At 36.3% G+C, this 20,648-nt stretch overlaps 1 protein-coding gene across 1 annotated transcript in view; it reads right to left on the bottom strand.

Annotated features, from left to right (window-relative positions):
* The window catches only part of AP4E1 (adaptor related protein complex 4 subunit epsilon 1), a 60,127-nt gene extending 40,592 nt beyond the window's left edge, over positions 1-19,535 (bottom strand). The window contains exons 1-7 of the mRNA XM_090270598.1: positions 19,294-19,535; positions 17,513-17,584; positions 13,994-14,117; positions 9,735-9,808; positions 8,137-8,258; positions 4,511-4,670; positions 2,723-2,889 (exon numbers count right to left, since the gene is read on the bottom strand). Of these exons, the coding sequence (XP_090126724.1) occupies positions 2,723-2,889; positions 4,511-4,670; positions 8,137-8,258; positions 9,735-9,808; positions 13,994-14,117; positions 17,513-17,584; positions 19,294-19,443 (869 nt within the window). The 5' untranslated portion in view covers positions 19,444-19,535. The remainder of the gene's footprint in view (positions 1-2,722; positions 2,890-4,510; positions 4,671-8,136; positions 8,259-9,734; positions 9,809-13,993; positions 14,118-17,512; positions 17,585-19,293) is intronic.
* Between the last annotated feature and the right edge of the window lie 1,113 nt (positions 19,536-20,648).

Genomic DNA, 20,648 nt, shown 5'->3' with positions numbered 1-20,648 from the left:
ATGTTAACTATAAAGAAAATACCATTCCTATGTCTTTCTGATCACTGACTACTGTTACAATAACTGGGTTGAGGTAGACACTGTAAGAAAATGCAGCATTTTATTGCATCATAGCACACGTCCTCCTGCCTAGAAAAGTCCTCTCCAAGATGGCAATGTGAAAGCTATGGCTTTTCAGCTGGTATTTTTGTATATTTTACAAATTCAGAAAACACTAATAGGAATAAAAACTGCCTCAACATACAATACACACAGTAGTCTTGCAGAGAAAGTGAACTGTAAAGCAAACAAGCATAAAGATAAAAATAACAATGTAATACCATGCAGCTGTAAAAAAGAAGAAACTCTTATGTTTTGCAACAACATGGATGGAAGTGGAGAATATTATGCTAAGTGCATTAAGCCAGTCAGTGAAAGACAAATACCACATGATCTTGATCTCATTTACATGTGGAATTTAATGAACACAATAAACTAAGGAACAAGATAGCAACGCAAGCTTAGATACGCAAAACAGATGTACAGCTGCTGCAGGGGAGGGGGACGGAATAAAAGATGGTGAAGGGATTAACCAAAGAACACTTATGCACACGGACAATATGGGAACTGACTTAGGGAGGGGTAAGGATGGGGCTGGGTGGAGGTGGTGAAAGGGAGAAAACACAGGAACAACTGTAATAGCATAAACAATAAAAAGAAATATAATTTTAAAGATTAAAATAATCTGGGGCTACACAAATTACTTATCATGTATATCTTTATCAAAAATTTCTTCTTCTTCTCCAAATATACAGCTATCAAATTCAACCTGAAGTGCATGTATTTTTATTCTGTCTTGACCAAAGTATAAATATCCAGTGAGAATCCAAAACCATATTCTAAAACACATCATTTATTGTGTAAGTATTTCTTCCACAGATAATAACCATATAGTAGATGTTGCAAATCCCCCACTACCACCCCCAAAATTTAGTAATACTACACCTAGATTACAGTCTAGTTTTCTTAATTTTAAAAGCCAATGTCTGGCATAAGGATAATAGCGACATGAAATGTATAAACATTAGCAGACATAAACAAGCTAAATACAAATAACCTAAGAAGCAGAATGCTGTAAAATACAAGAAAATACTCAAACAATAGATATAAAAATCCATAAATATAAAGACTTCTAGTAAATTAATTATTTCAATTAACTACATTAGAATCTGTTATAAAATCACATTTTTACTTTGCCACACTGAGCTAATTGTGTCTCAAGAAATATAAGATTTAGGTTGACATAATATCTCATTACAGTTGGGGCAACAAAGGAGAAAACATTTTAATGTTCCACAACATTATAAAAGAGTTCCAATCTTTATTCGCTTTAATTGAGCCTAATTTCTGTTCAGCTGAGCTCTTTGAAGGTAAGCACTCCCTTAGTCATCTTTGCAAGTATTCTCCAAATTCATCCATGAAAGAAGGAAGGAAGATAATGAGTTAGTGCATTTAGTAATTCAATAAAAGCCTCAAAGTTACTTCACTTCCCCTCTCTCTAAAAATCAATAAACATATCCTCAAGTGAGGATTAAAAAAAAGTTACTTCACTTCCTGGCAACATATGATGGCATTAAATCTTTTTAGACCCATAATGTCTGGATGCATTACTAAGAAATTTGTGGTTTTTAAAAGAGAATTCCAGTGAACTACAACTAGAGCTCCACAATAAGATAAGTTGGGTTACATAAAATAAAATATAATTAGGACAAACATTTCTAATGTGTGTGTCTTCTCATCACACCATAGGTTTCAATCAAGGTTAAGATTCATAAACCCAGAAAAATGTAAAATAGTCTTCCGCAGAGTGCTGCAGCCCCGTAAGCACTTAGGAGCTCATGCGCAAATGGATGCTGGCATGACACTGACAAGGCATTACTAGGAGCAACAGCCTAGAAGCCAATCCCTTCATAAAGCCAGGCTAAGAATCAGAATATAAATGAACCCTATTATATATATACATATCTATTATATCCATATATACACACACATATATGTTATATACAGATATATACATATATATATAATTGGATACCCATAAAAAGTTTAATATAAATTTTTAGCTAAAAGGGTAATTCAGACAAATGAATTAAGAAGGTAAAGCGCTCACATTCAACTAGAGCAAAGGTCAGCAAACTATAGTCTGAAGGCCTCATGTAGCTGGTTGTCTATTTTTGTATGGTTGCTGGCTATGAAGGGCTTTTACATTTTGAAGTGATTGGGGGAAAAAATCAAAATAATAACATTTCATGACACATCAATATATGAGATTCAAGTTTTAATGTCCATAAAAAGTTTTTCTCTATTAGCTGTGTCATTTATTTATGTACTGTCTATGGCTGTTTTTGAGCTATACAACGGCAGAGTTGAAGGCTGCAACAGACAACACATAGCTCACGAAGCCTAAATGTTTATTATCTGACCCTTGAGATAAAGTTTCCCATCCCCTAAATTAGAATGACTAAGAAAGCTTCACAGAAGACATAAAACTTCAGAGGTACATTTCACTATAAGTAGGCTTTAGATTAGCAGAACCAGGATTATCCCAGCAACCTGAATCTATATACTTCTTATAAAGTGGTTTAATATCACTACTAAGTCAATTAAGCTTTCTGAAGAATCTGGCTTATTTTAAAACCGCCAGGTGACTATAACCTAAAGCTATCAAATCTACTTAGTTTACCTTTGATCATCTTTTCCTAGAAGTCCTAGTATTCTCAAGAGCTGAATTTGTAACCATGGTGCTGGGACGCTGTGGTAATTGAAATCTACTGGGAGCTTTCCTCCAACTACTTGCTTCAAAATTGTTACAAAACTCCCAGTCAAGTCTTTATATCCAGATGAATTCTCCTACATTCAAAAAACAAAACAAAATTTTTTAAAAAAAAAAAGCTTTTCTGTTAATAATCATGTCTTAATGCACATAAAAGAGACTTGGCTGAAATGCCATATATAATCTAACTTAATACATGTCGACTTAGAAGTTTCTTCCATGATGAAACTCCTCTGGCTACTTAATCCAAAGCTGAATCATCCCCCACAAATATTCCACCATTCCCTGCCTGTTCCCACACACAATATAATCACATTTCAAAAGTTCTTATAATTACATCTTATATAGAATTTTTAATAGTCAGTAATCAAAAAGTAAAAAGAACTGGCTTACTGAAAAAGGGCTGTAATATCTCTACTTTTGATGAAAATTCAGACCTGTTTGCAATCTCTGAACTTTGCAAAAGACTTCTCAAGTAAATGAGCAAAATTTGTTCTGAGTGGCAGAGCACAGAGCACAGCCAAGACTACTCAAACATTTAAACCCTCCAAAATCAGTGAATCTTGTCTACTAAAAACTAATTTACCCTATAGTATTTAAATACGTTTGTGTTTCTGAATGAGTGCACCTTGACTGACCTCTTGGACTGGGGAAATTAAATATAGATTTCTCAAAATGAAGATTCATCATTGTAATTTTTATTATATAATAGATTAAGGACACATTTTTAGAAAGGAAATAATAACTCTTTCAAAGTTTAGTAAATGTTACAGGAAAAATAAGATTTAATATCAAATATTACTTATATCATATTATTATAGAACACAAAGCATAAAAGTGAAGATCTCTTCAGTGCTATAATTTTAAATCGAATTCAACAGCATATTCCATTTCATTATGAGGTACCCATGAAATTTCTCACAAATACATACTTTCGGATATAAAGGGTTTCAGGCAATACATTGGAGCTGAATTAGAATAAACCCATGTCATCATTTAGAATTTTTTTTTTTTTTACCATACCATTCAACCCTCCTAGCTTCTCTAACACAGTATCAATGGATGGCATCAACACTGTAGCCTATACTTTCCACAACCTCTATGGGCTCTCCTCATTTCTATAAGCTGTTATGCATCCTAAGAAGTTGTATAAAAGACAATCACTGTAAGAAAAACCACAAATCTGCCAATTTCAATCACCTTCCTACCTACCATTTTTCTATGCTTCTTTAACATGAAAAAATTTTAGGCATTAAAAAAGAAAAAAAAGACTAATTCTGTAATGTACCTTACAACGCATGCAATCAACAACTTGCAAAAATTACTTTTTAAAGGTCATTAATAAAAACTTAATTAAAATGTGTCCTAGCTGGTGTGGCTCAGTGGATTGAGTGCTGGCCTGGGAACCAAAAGGTTGCCGGTTCAATTCCCAGTCAGGGCATATGCCTGGGTTGTGGGCCAGGTCTCCCAGTTGGGGGCGTGTGAGAGGCAACCAATCGATGTATCTCTCACACACTGATGTTTCTGCCTGTCTTTCTCACTTTCTTCCTCTCTCTCTAAAACTAAATACAATCTTTTAAAAAAAAAAAAAACTTAAGATGTTAAGCATTTAACTAAAAAATATGAGGGTTTTTTAAATTCCATAATTATATTTTCCTAATGGCAACTACCTAGTACCTGCTGAAATTTCCAACTCACCTTAATCATCCTATGGTATATGTGCAAGGAAGCAGCCATGACCCCAACATCTCTGTCACAAAGTGCTTTCCGAAACTTAATGTGGATATGTTGTACTTGATTAGGGGCAATGAGATGGAATTTGTATAATGCCAGAACAGCTTTTCTTCGTATAATCTCCCTAAAGATAAAAAAAGAAATCTAAACAAATGATCTGAATTGTCAGGCATTTAATTTGAAAAGATTATGGGCCAAATGATCTCTATGTATTAGCTATCACCTTAATCTAAAAAGAGAAAATTATACATTTATTAATAATTTCTTTATTCTAATCCACCGAATTATAAAAAGTGGCATCTCTAGGAGGTAAGATGTCAAGAGACTTTAACTGACCATGTTATATATTTATCTAATTATGAAATTTTTTGTTAACAAGCATATATTACTTTTGAAATCAGAACAAACAAGAAAAATAAATTTTTAATTCCCTACTTCCATCTTTGAAAGCCACATCTCTAGAAATCGAGAATCAACAGTAAGTTTAAATCAGTTAAGGGTAATTACAGCTAGTAATATTAAAGTCTTTTTATTAATGTTAAAAGTCCCTTTAACATTCTAGCATTTTATTACACCACACACGAGAATAAACTCAAGATGGATCAAAGACTTAAATGAAAGCCATAACACCATAAAAGTCCTAGAGGAAAATATAGGCAGGAAAATTTCAGATATCCCACGTAACAATATTTTCACGGATACATCTCCTAAGGCAAAAGAAATAAAGGAAAAAATAAACAAATGGGACTACATCAAACTAAAGAGTTTCTGCTCAGCAAAAGAAAACATCAGCAAGATGAAAAGGAAACCAACCATATGGGAAAACATATTTGCCAATGATACCTCAGACAAGGGACTGATCTCCAAAATATATAAAGAGCTTATACGAGTCAACATCAAGAAAACAAACAACCCAACTAAAAAGTGGGCAAAGGACCTGAATAAACATACAGAAGGTCCATAGACACATGAAAAAATGCTCAACATCACTAGCCATCAGAGAGATGCAAATAAAAACCATGATGAGATATCACTTTACAGCAGTCAGAATGGCCATCATCAACAAATCAACAAACAACAAGTGCTGGCGAGGATGTGGAGAAACGGGAACCCTACTGCACTGCTGGTGGGAATGCAGACTGGTGCAGCCACTGGGGAAAACAGTATGGAATTCCCTCAAAAAGCTAAAAATGGAACTGCCTTTTGAACCAGCGATTCCACTGCTAGGATTATACCCGAAAAATCCTGAAACCCTAATTCAAAGAGAACTTATGCACCCCTATGTTCATAGCAGCCCTGTTTACAATAGCCAAGTGCTGGAAACAGCCTAAGTGCCCATCTGTAGATGAGTGGATCAAGAAACTGTGGTACATTTACACAATGGAATACTATGTAGCAGAAAGAAATAAGGAACTCCTGCCATTTGCGACAACATGGATGGAACTAGAGAGAATTATGCTTAGTGAAATAAGCCTGGCAAAGAAAGAAAAATAGCATATGATATCATCTCATACAGGAGACTAATGAACAACACAAATAAATGAACTAAGTAGAACAAGGAACAGAATAGCAGTCAATAGGGGGTAGGGGAGAGGGAGAGAAGGGGGATAAGTAAGGGAAGGGTTTAGTTAAGGAACATGTATAAATGACTCATGGACATGGACAACGGGGAGGGATATGATTGTGGGAGAGGGGGTGGGTTGGGTGGGGGGGAGCAATGGGGGAAAAATGGGACAACTGTAATTGAAAAACCAAAAAATAAAATAAAAATAAAAAATTCTAGCATTTTATATATTTTTTTATATCATGAGTGAGCATGCTCCAAATATCTTAAGGGAACAGAGAAGTAAGTACAGGATTCAGTTACTCCTCTCCTTGCCCAGCTCATGTTTCAAAAATCTCACTGTAATGAAGAGGAAAGCACAGATAATGTCTAGCATAAAAGAAGTAAAAATAGAGTTCCTATTCTAAGTTCATAATGTAGTTTCCAAGAACATATATTCCTTGTTATTCTCTCTCATGCCATTTCTACATATCTCATATTCAGATATGCCGGCATTGCTCACAGCAGCAGCAAATGTCACAAAAGTATTTACCTTTACTTTTATGTACTGCTGTTACTTAAAATCATAGAATATCAAAATTGAGATTATTCAATGCAATCCTCTGTGTTCCACTTAATACCTTTCTTAAGATTCCTAACAAATGGTCATTTAGATTGTACTAAATTCCATTAACAAACAACTTACTTTCTCTCTAGGTAAGTTATGCCATGATTGAAAATTATTTTCACATAGAATTAACAACAAATTTGCTATTAATATTAATATTATGGTGACTGTAAACTACATCTCAATGTATTGGTCTTGGGTATTAACCCATATCAGTTCTGGGAGGGAACAGGTGAAATAGGTCAGGAAAAACAAACTCTGAACAGGCTCAGGAATGCGTAGGCCTGGACCTAAGTGGTGATATTAACACAAGTCATCGAGAGCACTTGTTCGGGCTCTACATCTGGCATGCTGAAATACAGCCAGAAATTCAGATATAATGCCTCGCATCCTCTTTGTGACATTCACTAGCCTACCTGTAGCTCTGTCCCATATCCTTTAGTCCTTCACCGCATAACATGGAATTAGATATAGCCATAACTGCACAAACAGCCCTTCAAAAGTCTAAACTCTTAACTTATAGAAAACAGGAGAGTCCAGGATTTGAAATTAGAGCAGATGGGAAGCAATGAGAAAAAAATTTAAAGGGTAAATGAGAAGCAATAAGGAAAAAGGCAATTCTCAGATAACTTTCACACAAAGAATAATTAAGTATGATTGCCACAAAAGAATGGTGGTATGGAAATTTTATATAAAAATATGCTCTGCTATGATCAGAATCAACCTATAATTATCTAAGAAAAGCTAATATTTTATTTCCAATAATTAATTACCAACAGTCATCATGTGTTCTAAACACAGACTTGACATAAAACATTATAACAAGTCCGAGCTTTAAAGACGATAAAGTTAAGGAGCATGGTCAAAAACAAAATATTCAAGTGCAGTGAAGAGGTAAGCCAGGCATTAAGGAATTAAGGAACCTTACAAGATAAGTTTATCAAAATACTACAAGTTAAGTTTTATTAAGATATATTCTAAAGTAGAATTTGAATGCTTTAGTTTTAATAAAAAAGCATCCCCAATACAGTGAAGATCTCTGCATTCATAGCACTTGAATTATTTCCAAATGTTTTCCATTATTTCACTTTATCCTCAAAACAACTTCGTGAGAATTATGGCTTCAACCAGCCCCATACAGCCAAGGGAAAACCAGAATTAGTGCTGGTTAGTGGTAGAAGTGGGAGGAAAGCCAAGGATTCCTGACACTAATCTCCTCACTATCCCTCAGTTCAACTTTAGAAAGCTGCCTAATATTTTTCTAAACCCATATAAAAATAAGGACGATGTTATTGGGGATTTTTGCATTTTATCTGATGAAGAATATCCTCTACCTTGGTAGCATTGTTATTTATAATAAATTTTTGAGTATACATTTTTGTTTTGAAATATACGCCTATCCAAAAAGAATTTACTTACTTAGAATGTTGAAGTTTATCTTCTATTAATGGAAGAACAGCTGGGATCATTTCTCGAGGGAAAATCTGGCTGACAATAGTAAGTGCCATACATACTTCCACCAGGTTAGTGCTCTGCAAGTCCTGACATAATTATAAAGCAAAGAAAACATTCAGTGCAAATTTCAAAACTAGGAATAGCAAGCTCAACACTGCAATGGTCCCACATACTTAATAGTTTTCTACTAACTTTATAGGAATATCCCTGGCTCATCTGCCTTAACAGAGTCAATAGATAAACATGGCCAGAAGTCAAGTGATCCCAAAGGAAACTGTATTTCTGTTCTGACACTGGTCAAAGCAGTCTCCTTTGTAACAGCTTCTAAAGCTTTTCTAAACTAATAACAAACCAATTTTATGAATTTTTTCCTGTTAATCAATATTACGTGTGGAACTTTAAAAGAAAGTAATTCTCAAATACATACAATAAAGTGCACGCATTCACACATACTTATATATGCACAAATCTTCTAAATCATTCTAGTAGAAACTGAAAATATGTTTTTGAAAGTTTGGAAAAATTAAAGCTACTAGTAACCTTAATAGAGTATATGACTTAAAATTCAGAAAGTATTACACACACATATACCCCAAAAGACTGATACAAGATAAATATGTAAAAGCTCAACAATTCAATTGTACTTTATTAACAATTTTGATTAAAAATTTAACAGGAAAAATATTGTATGAATTAAATTGTGTTTTTATTATGTGTACACTCCAGTTACTCAATTATACTCTAGTCTCCTTTAAAATGACTTTTAGAATTTAAAACACTTAAATTATTCAGTTTATAGCTATATCCCTTTAGAACAGATCCTAGAGAAAGAGACAACAGTATGGAAATACGCTGAACTAAGAGTCTGGAGATCTGAGTTATAAGTCTTAACACTACTTTTTTATTTTTTTATTTTTTTAATGTATTTTATTGATTATATTGTTACAATAGTTCCAATTTTCTCCCCTTTACTCCCCTCCACCCAGTATCTCCCTCCCCCAGCAATCTCCCTGCCCAAGTCCATGCCCATGGTTCGTAAAAAATAACTATCCCTCCCTCTCAGATATTAAGACCCTTTGTAATCTTGTAAAGGACAATGGGCGAAGGTCTCAAGCTCCTCTAGCTACTTCAAGCTGGACATGGTCGTCATCCTACCTACCCTTGGATCCAGAAATCCCTAATAGTAGTGGGGGTGTGGATGGGGAGGATGGTCTTCCCACATGGGGAAGGATCGTGCAGACTCCAGGTCAGTTGGCTGTCTCCGGACAATGGTATGCTTGGTTTAACAGGCTGGCATCCTTGTTGTTAACACTACTTTTTTAAATGAAACAATAATAGCAGCAATAGTAGCTACTACTTCACAGAGTGTTTCATTTAACACTCACACCTTGGTTAAGTTCTATTATTATCCCTATTTTACCAGATATAAAAACTGATCTAAAAGATCTAAGCCCATTCTGTAAGCCTACCTTCTTCCAAAAATTCAATATCATTGGGGAAAAATATCAGATGCCTGCAGAAATAACTTAAAACTTCATAATAACCAACATACAATACAGTACCTTTACAACTGTATTCACAAGGAGAAGCAACAGTTCATGACTTTCATGTAGAAATAAAGAAACCGCCAAATAACCTATAAAATTTGAGGGGGAAAGTCTCATTATAATGTTTCCTAATAAGTTAAACAAAGCAATAATATATTCCAAAATTTAAGTGTGAAAGATACAAGTTGCAGATAAATAGAAAAACATCAACTGCAAAATATGAGGTTCAAAACCTTTAGTAAGGAAGATTTCAGGTGCTCTTCTTCCTGAAATCCTTTAGAATTTGTATTTCACAGGATATACCTAAAACAGAAAAGAGGCTAACGTGTACCAACTTGAAGTTATAATGATATCAGGAATACATGCCTTCTATGTTCTGGCAAGTCTCTACATGATCAATGAAAACATTTTCTATCCTGTAGCCAAAGAGAGAATTACTCAAAAACTAATAGCTACTGTAATTAATAGTGAGTAACTGCCTATCTGTATTATTGAATGAACTACCACCTAACACCAATCCATATGATACGAATCATATTTTAACAATACCTTATTTTCTCAATTTGAAGATATACTGTTGAATGAGTAACAGTTGTTGAGGAAAAAAAACTATCTACTCCATTAAATGTAGTCATTGACTTAAATAAGCATTTTTATTTCAGTAATAATAAAACATTAAAATGTATATCTTAGGACTGAAGAAATACATTAATACTAACACAAATGCCAGGTACATGGAATCTAAATGCTTCATGTCATTTTCCTGTCACCCTTCATATTGATAACATTCGTTAGACAGTTACCGTCAGTCAAGTACATTACAAGCCTCATCTCATTTAATGCTCACGACTCTAACAAAGCCCCAAGGTCTATAGCTATTGCGTGGTGGAGCCAGGGCTCAAACCCACCAGTAGGAGTTAGTTCATGTTTTTAAGCCCAATGCTGTTCTGTCTCTCCATACAGTCTACCTTGAGGCCCTATTCCCTGAAGCCCATCTTCACTAGTTTTCATTCTTCTGAATTCTTTCACTGGGAATTCTAATGTTAACTATCCTCATCATTACCTAGCATCCACACTGTATGTGTGTGTTGGGGAACATGGGAAAAATGTAGAAAGTTCCTATTCTCACAACCAAGTAGCAGTGTGACCCATTGTAACATCTTTACCAAAGGTCAGAGGAGAAGAGCTATTACTCCCACAATTAAGAGGAGAAAAAGAAGCAACCAGGGCCAAGACAGAGGCAAGAAAAACTCTAGGGAGCATTAAAGCAGAGATTAGGTCTTATCAGGTTGCTAAGAACTCTTCTGTTCAGTTAAGATATCAATCACCCACACACTAGTCACCACTATCAAAGTACAAGATCGACAAACTAATCCAAGGATCATCTCAATGAAACTCTAATTCTATCTGTTACAAAAAAATTCCTGTTTTGACAATCAGGAAACAGGGGAAAAAAGGTAGTCTGTGAAAAAATGAAAAAGGTTATAGGAAAACAAAGAATAACAACTCTGATTATAGAGTATATTTGCTACTAAGTGATGTATAGCATAAGAATAGAGACTCTGACTCAAAAGAAACTTGGGTTCACATTCTGGCTCCACCATTCATTAGCTCTATGACCTTGGACAAGTGACTTGACCTTTCTTAGCCTGTTTTCTCCTCTGTAAAATGAAATACTATCTCACAAGATAAAGCACCTAACAATGCCTGGCTTAATCAGTACTGAAATTTATTAATTTGACAATATTTATACAAAAAATAAGAAGGCATTCTTCATCAGAGAAAGCACCAAAACTAGCCTCAGTAATCTCAGGAGAGTTAATGAGGCAATAGTACCAGAATGAAGACATGCAAAAGGTTTAAATACTATCATAAAAAAACAATTTCCACTCATTAGCACACATAAAGAAAAACTGATACTGCCCTGGCTGGTGTGGCTCAGTGGATTGAGTGCTGGCCTGAGAACCAAAAAGTCACTAATTTGATTCCCATTTGGGGCCCATGCCTGGCTTGCAGACCATGTCCCCAGTTGGGAGTGTGCAAGAGGCAACCCATCAATCCATCTCTCGCACATGAATGTTTCTCTCCTTCTCTTTCCCCCTCCCATCCTCTCTCTAAAAATGAATAAAACATTTGTTTAAAAAAAGAATATCTGATACCTGCAGATATGTCTCTGTAGTTGGCAATATTTTCTTAAAGAAGATCATGAATCTCAATAAAAATGACTGTGAGGTCTCCTTTAAGATAAGCCTCCACACAAAAAATAAAATAAAATAAAATAAAATAAAGATAAAAAGATAAGCCTCCATAATTATGAAATAATACATGCACAAGGTTATTCATTGCAACACTATTTGTATGAGAAAAAAAAAAAAAATCCATATGTCTACCAACACAGACCTGGCTAAAAAACTATGTTATGCCTATTCACCCAATGAAAATCTATAGAAGTATATAAATGTCAAAATAAGGTGTAGAATAGTCTATATAGCATGCTATCTTTTTTGTAAGAGTGTGTATGTACTCATACATTTGCTTTAAAAAGAAAAGAAATAATAGAAAGACTTAATCAGAAACTAATGAAAATAGTTAGCTGTGGGGTAAGAGGCAAACTAGATAAGAGGGGCTAAATATGAATGTGAGACTTCTCTGATTATACAGATAAAAGGTCTTAACTTTTGAACCATGTAACACTTTACATATTTTAAAAAGAAAATTAAACTGAGAAAAATTATATGAAATTCCAAGAAGCAGAATACAGAAATAGTTGTACAAAATAACTACACCACCAACCATCTAATATTTATTGACTATAGTGCTGTCAAAATTTCTTGCCTTTAGGAATCTTAGAAATAGTTTGGGAGCTAAAACATTAACATATGAAAAGACAACACCATAAGATAACAGATCGTAGGAGCCACCTGAATGATCACGGACGAGTTCAAATTTGATTTGAAATATGAAAAAGGAGAGACAGGATACCAGAGGACATTCTACTTGGAGGAAAGAATACAAGAAGTCTAGGACTGGGAGAATATTTTGGGTGGAGTGAGGTTCAACAAGTGAAATATTGCATGCGTATAGTCTGAGAATCTACCAAGGCATCTCCGACCCCGCCCCATCACCTGACAGCACAGGTCAATATCACTTCCAAAGAATGCTCATCCTTGACAACATGGCACTATCAACTCTTTCAATAAAGAACACTTTCTAGTCCTATATTATTCTAAAGTGCTTCCTTCTTGGGATTCTGATATAAAGCCAAATCTATATGAATTCAAGATTTAAGTCTTTGGAAGAATTTTTCCTAAAAGTCCTAAAGGTTGGTTATAGAGACAAAGATTTTTAAAAGATGCCTCTAATCCACATAGCTAACATTTGTGAAACTAAGAACAAGATATTTAAAATTATTCAAGTCAAGCCTGGCCAGGTGGCTCAGTTAGTTGGAGAGTCATCGCATACACCAAAAGATTGTGGGTTCAATTCCCAATTAGGGCACATAGGTTGCAGGTTCGATCCCCAGTCTGGGCGCATAGGGGAGGCAACCTATCATGTGTGTGTGTCTCTCTCTCTAAAAATCAATAAACATATCCTCAGGGGAGTATTAAAATTATTCAAGTCAATTTCAGTTTTTATTGTATAAACATTTCTGATCATTAAATTGATGACATTAGACATTTTTAAATTATCTCTACTGAGGTATATATAATTTACATACAAAAAATTCACCCATTTTTTCCTGTTTTTTTAATTTTTATTACTTATTTTTAGAGAGAAGGGAAGGGAAGGAGAAAGAGAGAAGGAGAAACATTAATGTGAGAGAGAAACATTATACGTGCCCCAACTGGGAACTGAACCCACAAGCTGGGCAAGCACCCCCACTGGGAATGAAGCCAGAAATCCCGGCTTTGCAGGACAACACCCAATTAAGGGGCTCACCCATTTTTAGGTGTATACTTTAATGAGTTTTGACGTGTATACTTTAATGAGTTTTGACAAATATATAAAGTCATCCAACCACCATCACAAGAGCAGACAATTTATAATCTTCTCTATAACTTTAATCTTCTCTATGAATCAGGAAAACTGACTATATTTATAAGCTTTAAGTTTTTGAAGTAGTATTACCTTCTTAAAGCTTTGGAAGCTACAAGGCAATGTTCTAAAAACATACTATATACCTGCCATAATTCATTTCATATAGTAGCTGGAATTTATAGGACAACATTGAGTCTTAAATACACACATACCTAAAGTCTTAAATATATACATACCTACTCTTTTTTCTAAAAGGTTTCCTTGTTGTGCCAACTTGATTGCATGTATGTAGCCAAAGGAAGCATCATATCCAAGCATTTCACAATATATAAGTCTCACCATACATTCCTTCATCATTTTCTGAAAAGCAAAATATCCAGTAACTGTATAAATAAATAGAATGTTTTGATTTTTTTTTATTATGTTGTAATCATTTAACAGGGAAATCCTTTAATACCGGCACTGGAAAAAACATACATATATAAAATAAATCGCCTGTCAGACTTAATAAAGTCGCTCCGTAACTTAATTACCAAGAGTATTTATTTTAGTAAAATAATTTCAATATTTTGTTAGTGGCAACACTATAAAATAAATCAACTGTAGCTATTTATAATTCTAGATGCCCCTCATGTAAAATGTGATTATAACATGAAGCACATGATCCTCAGACAAAATGTTACCCATGGTAATTTGACTTGGCTTCTAGAATGCAGCACAGTATTTTAATATATTTTGTCAAATGAAAACATCCATAAAATTCCCACAAGTTGGTAATAATTTCTGTGATGAAATATTTTTCACATTTAAAAACCAAATTGCATGTGGACTTCCTTCAGAATTATTTTGCTGTATATAATACACAAAAGTTTGCTTTATAGGCATTCTTTTTCCACCACTCTCACAATTATTATGAACTAAAGGGCATATGTTCATTACTGATAGAGCCACTCCAATATTTAATTTTTTAACTGGGTCTTTTAATATTTACAACAGTAGCAAATAAGTTGTGTTAGAAGAGTCTATAAATTTGTTTTATTAGCATAATATTTGCATTTTTGAGCATTTGCATCATTGAGTATTCTCAATACCTATAGCAAACAAACTTTATTCAAAAATGAAAAATATAAGTCCTTTGTGCCCAGCCTAATGATTCTAAAGTTTACATAGAGAGTCAAAAGTCTCAGAATAGCCAACAAAATATTGAAGGAAAAGAAAAAAGTTGGAGGTTTGAAGCTACCAGACTTCAGGACTTAATATAAAGCTACAGTAAGCAAGACAGTGTGATGCTGGAACAGAAAAGAAAGACTGAAATAGATATACATTACTAGAGTCAGCTGATCTTTTAACAAATTAGTGTTTACAACTAACGGTGTTGGAACAACTGGATATTCACACGGACAAAAAATGGATCTAGGTACAAACTTTATACCCTTCACAAAAATTTACCATAAATGAATCACAGATATGAATGTAAAATGCAAAACTACAAAACTCACAGAAGATAACATAAGAAAATCTAGATAACCCTGGATATGGTGATGACTTATTAAACATCAAAGTCATAATCCATGAAAGAAATAATTGATAAACTGGATTTAATTAAAATTAAAAACTTCTGCAAAAAATAAATAATAAAAAATATAAATAAAATGTGCTTCAAAAAAAAGAAAAGTTCACAGACTGTCTTAATATCTAAGAATTAATAAAGGTTAGTATACACAAAAGTCTTAGGAAACAATAAAGTAAAATATTTTAAAGGATAATAATGCTTAATGTATCACACATATGTCGACATGAAGAGTTTAAAAAGAAATTATAGGAAAATCTTAGGGGAATAAGATTTAATTCAGGTCACTTGTGTTTAAAGTACTATAAGTTAATTCATTAGCACATTAAGACTACTAAATACTGAGAAAATAAGTTTATACAGTAAGATCTTGGAAGTCCTCCTCAAAAGGCTTCTCTATCAATTAGGAGTGAAAGTGTTCATTTAAGCCATTAACTATCAACCCTGGTTTTGTAACATTCACTTTAAGAGTTTTTCAAAAGTCATTATGAACTAAAAATTATATTACATACATTGCTGTTCTCTTATTTTTAGGAAAGTGCATTCTCCATTGTAGGAATTCTCTTAACAATTCTCTAACAAACGTATCCAGCTTCTTCATGACCACCTCAGAGACAGACTAGATGGCCATAATTATAAAATCTTACTTCCTAACTTCTACCTATTTATCTTAGTTCTGTTCTCACCAGGTTTATGCCTGATAGCAAGAGAAATTATATTTATTGATGCCAATTACAGAAAACAGAAATCTAACAAAGTAAAAAGAGGAAAGCCACTTCTGCTTATCATTTTTTTAAAAAAACAAGTGAAGTTAATTTAATTTTGTTATCCTCACCCAAGGACATTTCTTCATTTAGAAGAGAGAGGAAGGAGGGGGGAGAGAGAAACATTAACTGGTTGCCTCTCATAGGCTCCCCAACTGGGATCAAACCCACAACCAAGTCACGTGCCCTGACCAGGAATCATTCCACAACATTTCGGTGTATAGGACAACACCCCAACCAACTGAGCCACACTGGCCAGGACTACTTAAAATTTCTGTCAAGTATCATGAAGCACAGGAACTTTTATACACATACAAACATATATACATATATGTATATACACACAGAACAGATTAGTTATGCTTTGAGTTTCATTTGTCCACATATCCTTGTGATCATAAAAGGAAATATATATTCTCATACTTTACAAGAGTTATTCATGTACATGCACGTATTCATGAAAAATGATCACGCAATATTTTTGAGAGGAGAAAGAACATTCGCACAATGACTTACACACAGAAGACACTCACAAAATCTCTGCTGAATAAATATTGCTTGGAAAATTCTCATTATGTGAAACCATATTAAAGTTAGGAAAGAAAAAAAAAGAACCTAGGCCTTAATCTAACTATGGGGAAACAGTCATGCAAATGACTTGCATATAGTAGCCACTCATTAAAAAGTTGATGAAATGAATGTTGTTTGAAAAATCTAATCATACGAAACCAATTTTAAAAACAACTGGATTCTGATTTAGCTGCTGGGAATATTCTTAGTTTTACATCAAGAAAACCATTTTTTTTTTACCTTGTCAGTCAGCCAACCTATACTCCAAGATGTATACCAGTAAAATGAGAACTACAATATGTCAATTCTGGTATGAAATAGATATTTTTTAAATCCTCACCTGAGGATACGTTTATTGATTATTTTTATTTGAGAGAGAGAGGAAGGTGTCGGGGGGGGCGGTGTGTGAGAGAAACATCTATGTGAGAAACATTGATGGGCTGCCTCGTGTGTGGGCACAGAGTGAGGACTGAATCCACAACCTTTTGTGTATGGGATGATGTTCCAATTAACTGGCCACCCAGCCAAGGCTAAAACTATTATTTTAAATGATACATACTCACCTTTTCCCAGTGCAGGACAGGAAGATCAGCACTGGAGTCCCAGTATTGCCACATTTATGTAATTACCATCACATTGACAGTAAGTTGACATCAGCCAAGCAAGTCTTGCTTGATGCAGCCAGTCAATAATAAAAGGCTCAAGTTAATACCCGACTTTCTACCATCCATAACTGGTTGTGACTATGATAAATTACATCCTAGCAAGAGATAAATTAGATGTCGCTATGGAGTCCAGAGTGGACCAGATATCAAATTCAAAATGTGCCGGCACTGACTATGCAAACTTACCAGTGTTGTTGTAGGAGCAGAAACAGTTGCTTTCAGATTACTCAGTTCCTGCTGGATTAATTTCTCTTCCTCCTGAAAAAGTGAAAATACTTAAATGCATGAATAACTGTCTTTCAAAATAGTAACAGTATTTTTAAAGGGAAAATACAATTTATAACATTCTAATAAAAGAAACATTATTTTAAAGGAGAGTTATAAAAATTATGTGCTTCAGGCATTTCTCCAATTCTCAGAAGAATTTCTGAAAAGAATATTCCCAGTCTAACCCACCTTCCTCTTTTCTTCACTCAGTTACTGTCTCCTTAAAGACACTTTAGCAGAAATTTTTTTTTAAATTAATGGTGGAGAAAAGGAAAAGAAATTCTTCATATACTGGCCCACGATAAGGTTCTCACACATTTCCCTTAAAATGAGTCTTCATGGAATAAAGAAATAGGGGAAGAAGGCAGAAACAGAAGTCGGTCTGCTTCCCTTACACGATCTTCTTCTTCCCTGCCCTTTCCTCCTCATTCCTTACACCCTTTCCCTCACTTCCCACCTCCGTCTAACACACAATAAATGCACCAATATGGTCACTTCTACTCTCTGTATCTTACCTCCCTCAAAGCACTTGAAAACTGGCCCCAATTTTGGCTAATATAATACTACTGTTGAGTTACACACTGAATTAGCAGATGTCCATCAGGTGGCTAATCAAGAACTACTGATAATGTTACACAAAGATACCTTATGTACCGTTTCAAACTGCAGTTTGGAACCGAAAATACTTTTTACATTTCATACATCATCTCATAAAAATTAGCAAAGGACAAAACATTAAAACAAACAACATTAAGTCCACAAATAACTAATTTTGAATGCGAAGCAAACCCTCTCCAGTACAGTATCATCCCATCTCAGTTTTAAAAGAATATCTTAAACACTTAAGAGTTCTTAGAGAAAAACCTCTTTTTTCTTCTCTCCTGGCACAAGTATATTGGTAATACTTGTTTCAAGACAAGATGAATGACCAATTCCTTAGGAAAGGAAAATGTGTTTTTCTCTTTCCTCAGTGTCTAATACATAACCTCTTCCATAAATATCTTCTGAACTGAGGACATAACATGATTTTTTAAAGATACAATGTCCTTGGAGTTTTGAATCAGTATCTTACACAATCTCTGCAGCTACCAAAAGTATGGGAACTGAATAACTCGTGAAATAACTGCTCATTTTCAAAGCCCATTTGAGGCCGTGCCTTATTCTGCAAATTTTACATTTTGGGAGAATTATACTTTTTTCCTTTGCCCTACCCACTGGTCTAACTAAAAACCTCAATCTCCCCAAAGATATTTAACACCAGGTGCAGAGGGCAGGGTCTGGTCCAATGTGACATCCAGCGGTTGCAAGGACTGGGGAGAGAAAGAACCTGAGTAAGGAAAGAAACTTCGTAGCAGGTGAATGCTGACACTGCTATTGGACTTGTATTTTCAGACGTTTGATGTCTCAAAACAACCTATGAACTATGTACTGGTACTCTCCCACTTCAACGCTCAGAAAATATCGGAGCTTCAAAAATCAGGCATCTGCCCGCAGATTCATAGGAGTCAGTGTCGGGGCCGACAGTGGAAACCCGGGCTCCCAGCTGTCAGTCCGGGCAGGAACGTGACGCCTCCAGGAAGACGCAAAGACTGACCGACACACACACAGTCCCGGAGCCCCGCCGTAGGGCCAGCACCGTAAGCTCGCGGCGCGACCAGGGCCTCCCCGGGCGTCCCGACCTCCCGGCCACCAGCACTTACGTGCTTGGACGTAAGCGCGGTGATGCCGCGGATGAGGCCGCCCAGCCGCGAGGAGAAGGCCGCCCTGGCGGCCGCGGGGCCGCCAGCCCCCTGGTTCTGCAGGAAGAGTCCCGGCAGCGCCGTCAGCGTCTTCTCCACTATGTCGCTCATCGCCTCCGCCACCGACCGCGCTCCGGCCGCCTCCCGGCTTCATGCCCGGCCGATGCCCTACCACCGGCCCGGCCTCCGTAGGCACTTCCTGTTTGTTTGAAGAAGAAATCTTTATTCTTGTCCCGCGTGGACAAGCACAGTGTAGTTCTCCACAGGAGCCGCAGGAGGGCGCGAGAGTCCGCGGTGGTGGGAATGGCAGCTGGCACAGCCGGCGCGAGGTTGAGCTCCAGGGAAGGACTCGATTCTAGGAGCTGTTTCAGTGGCAACCCAGGTCCCGCGCATCTGAGTCAGTCCTCCTGAGGTTGTCGCTCGGACCGTCCCTCTGACACTTCGTCCCCCAAGGTTTTCCCCTCTGTGCAGCCGCCTCCGCGCTGCCCGAGACCGCGTCGGGAAGTGCCTATTCTGGCCCCCCATTCGGCCACCGCTCACTGTCCCAGGGACCCTGAGCAGTCGAAGGACCGGAACGTTGCGGCCCCGGCGCCACGCGCTGTCGGGGGCAAGGTGGTGTTGAATGAAAGAACGGCTGACCTGTGGATCCATCCTGCCGGTTCCACGCTGACCGCGTAGGGGCGACGCGCGGCCACTGTCGCTTCTCACCCACCCACCCCTCCTGGGATTTGGGCAACTGCCAGGAAGGGAGGTGGTCGGGCGGCAGGGCCGACTCCTCCTCTGCAGTTTAAAGGTCACTCCTGGAGCGGACTGCCTGGCCCAGCAGGCGCGGGAGGCGAGGGGTCCAGGCCCGACCCGCTCACACGCGCCGTTCTTTCCCGCTGTAGAACTCAGCACGGTGCCACTACGTAAATATCTATTTACCTCCTTACGGAGAGGATGCCTACTGCTCCTACCCCAGTTTCTACCTATTACAGTGGTTCTCAAAATGTGATCTGATGACTTCCGAGGGTTTCTCAAAACCTCCCGGCGATCCACGAAGTCAAAACTAGGTCCCTGTTGCTGAAATAGTTGTTGTTTTGACTCTCATCCTCTCGAAAGTGCCCAGAGGAGTTTTCAAGAGAATAGATAACATACAATCGCTCTATTGGAAGGTGAAATGTGTGCTGAGTACTGTTGTGTTTTCTATTCTAAGGTTTAGAATATGCATATGTGCATTTTCAGAGAAGAACTCACTTTTTCTTCAGTACTTCCAGTGTGTTCTTAGGCACCATCTTCACTTATACCTAATCTCTAACTTCATTAATCTTCCGACA

The sequence above is a fragment of the Furipterus horrens genome, unplaced genomic scaffold (assembly GCF_987537825.1).
Source record: "Furipterus horrens unplaced genomic scaffold, mFurHor1.1.pri manual_scaffold_3, whole genome shotgun sequence".
Taxonomy (NCBI): Eukaryota; Metazoa; Chordata; class Mammalia; order Chiroptera; family Furipteridae; genus Furipterus; species Furipterus horrens.
The sequence above is the reverse complement of the archived record's forward strand: the minus strand, read 5'-3'. Positions and strand labels throughout refer to the sequence as shown.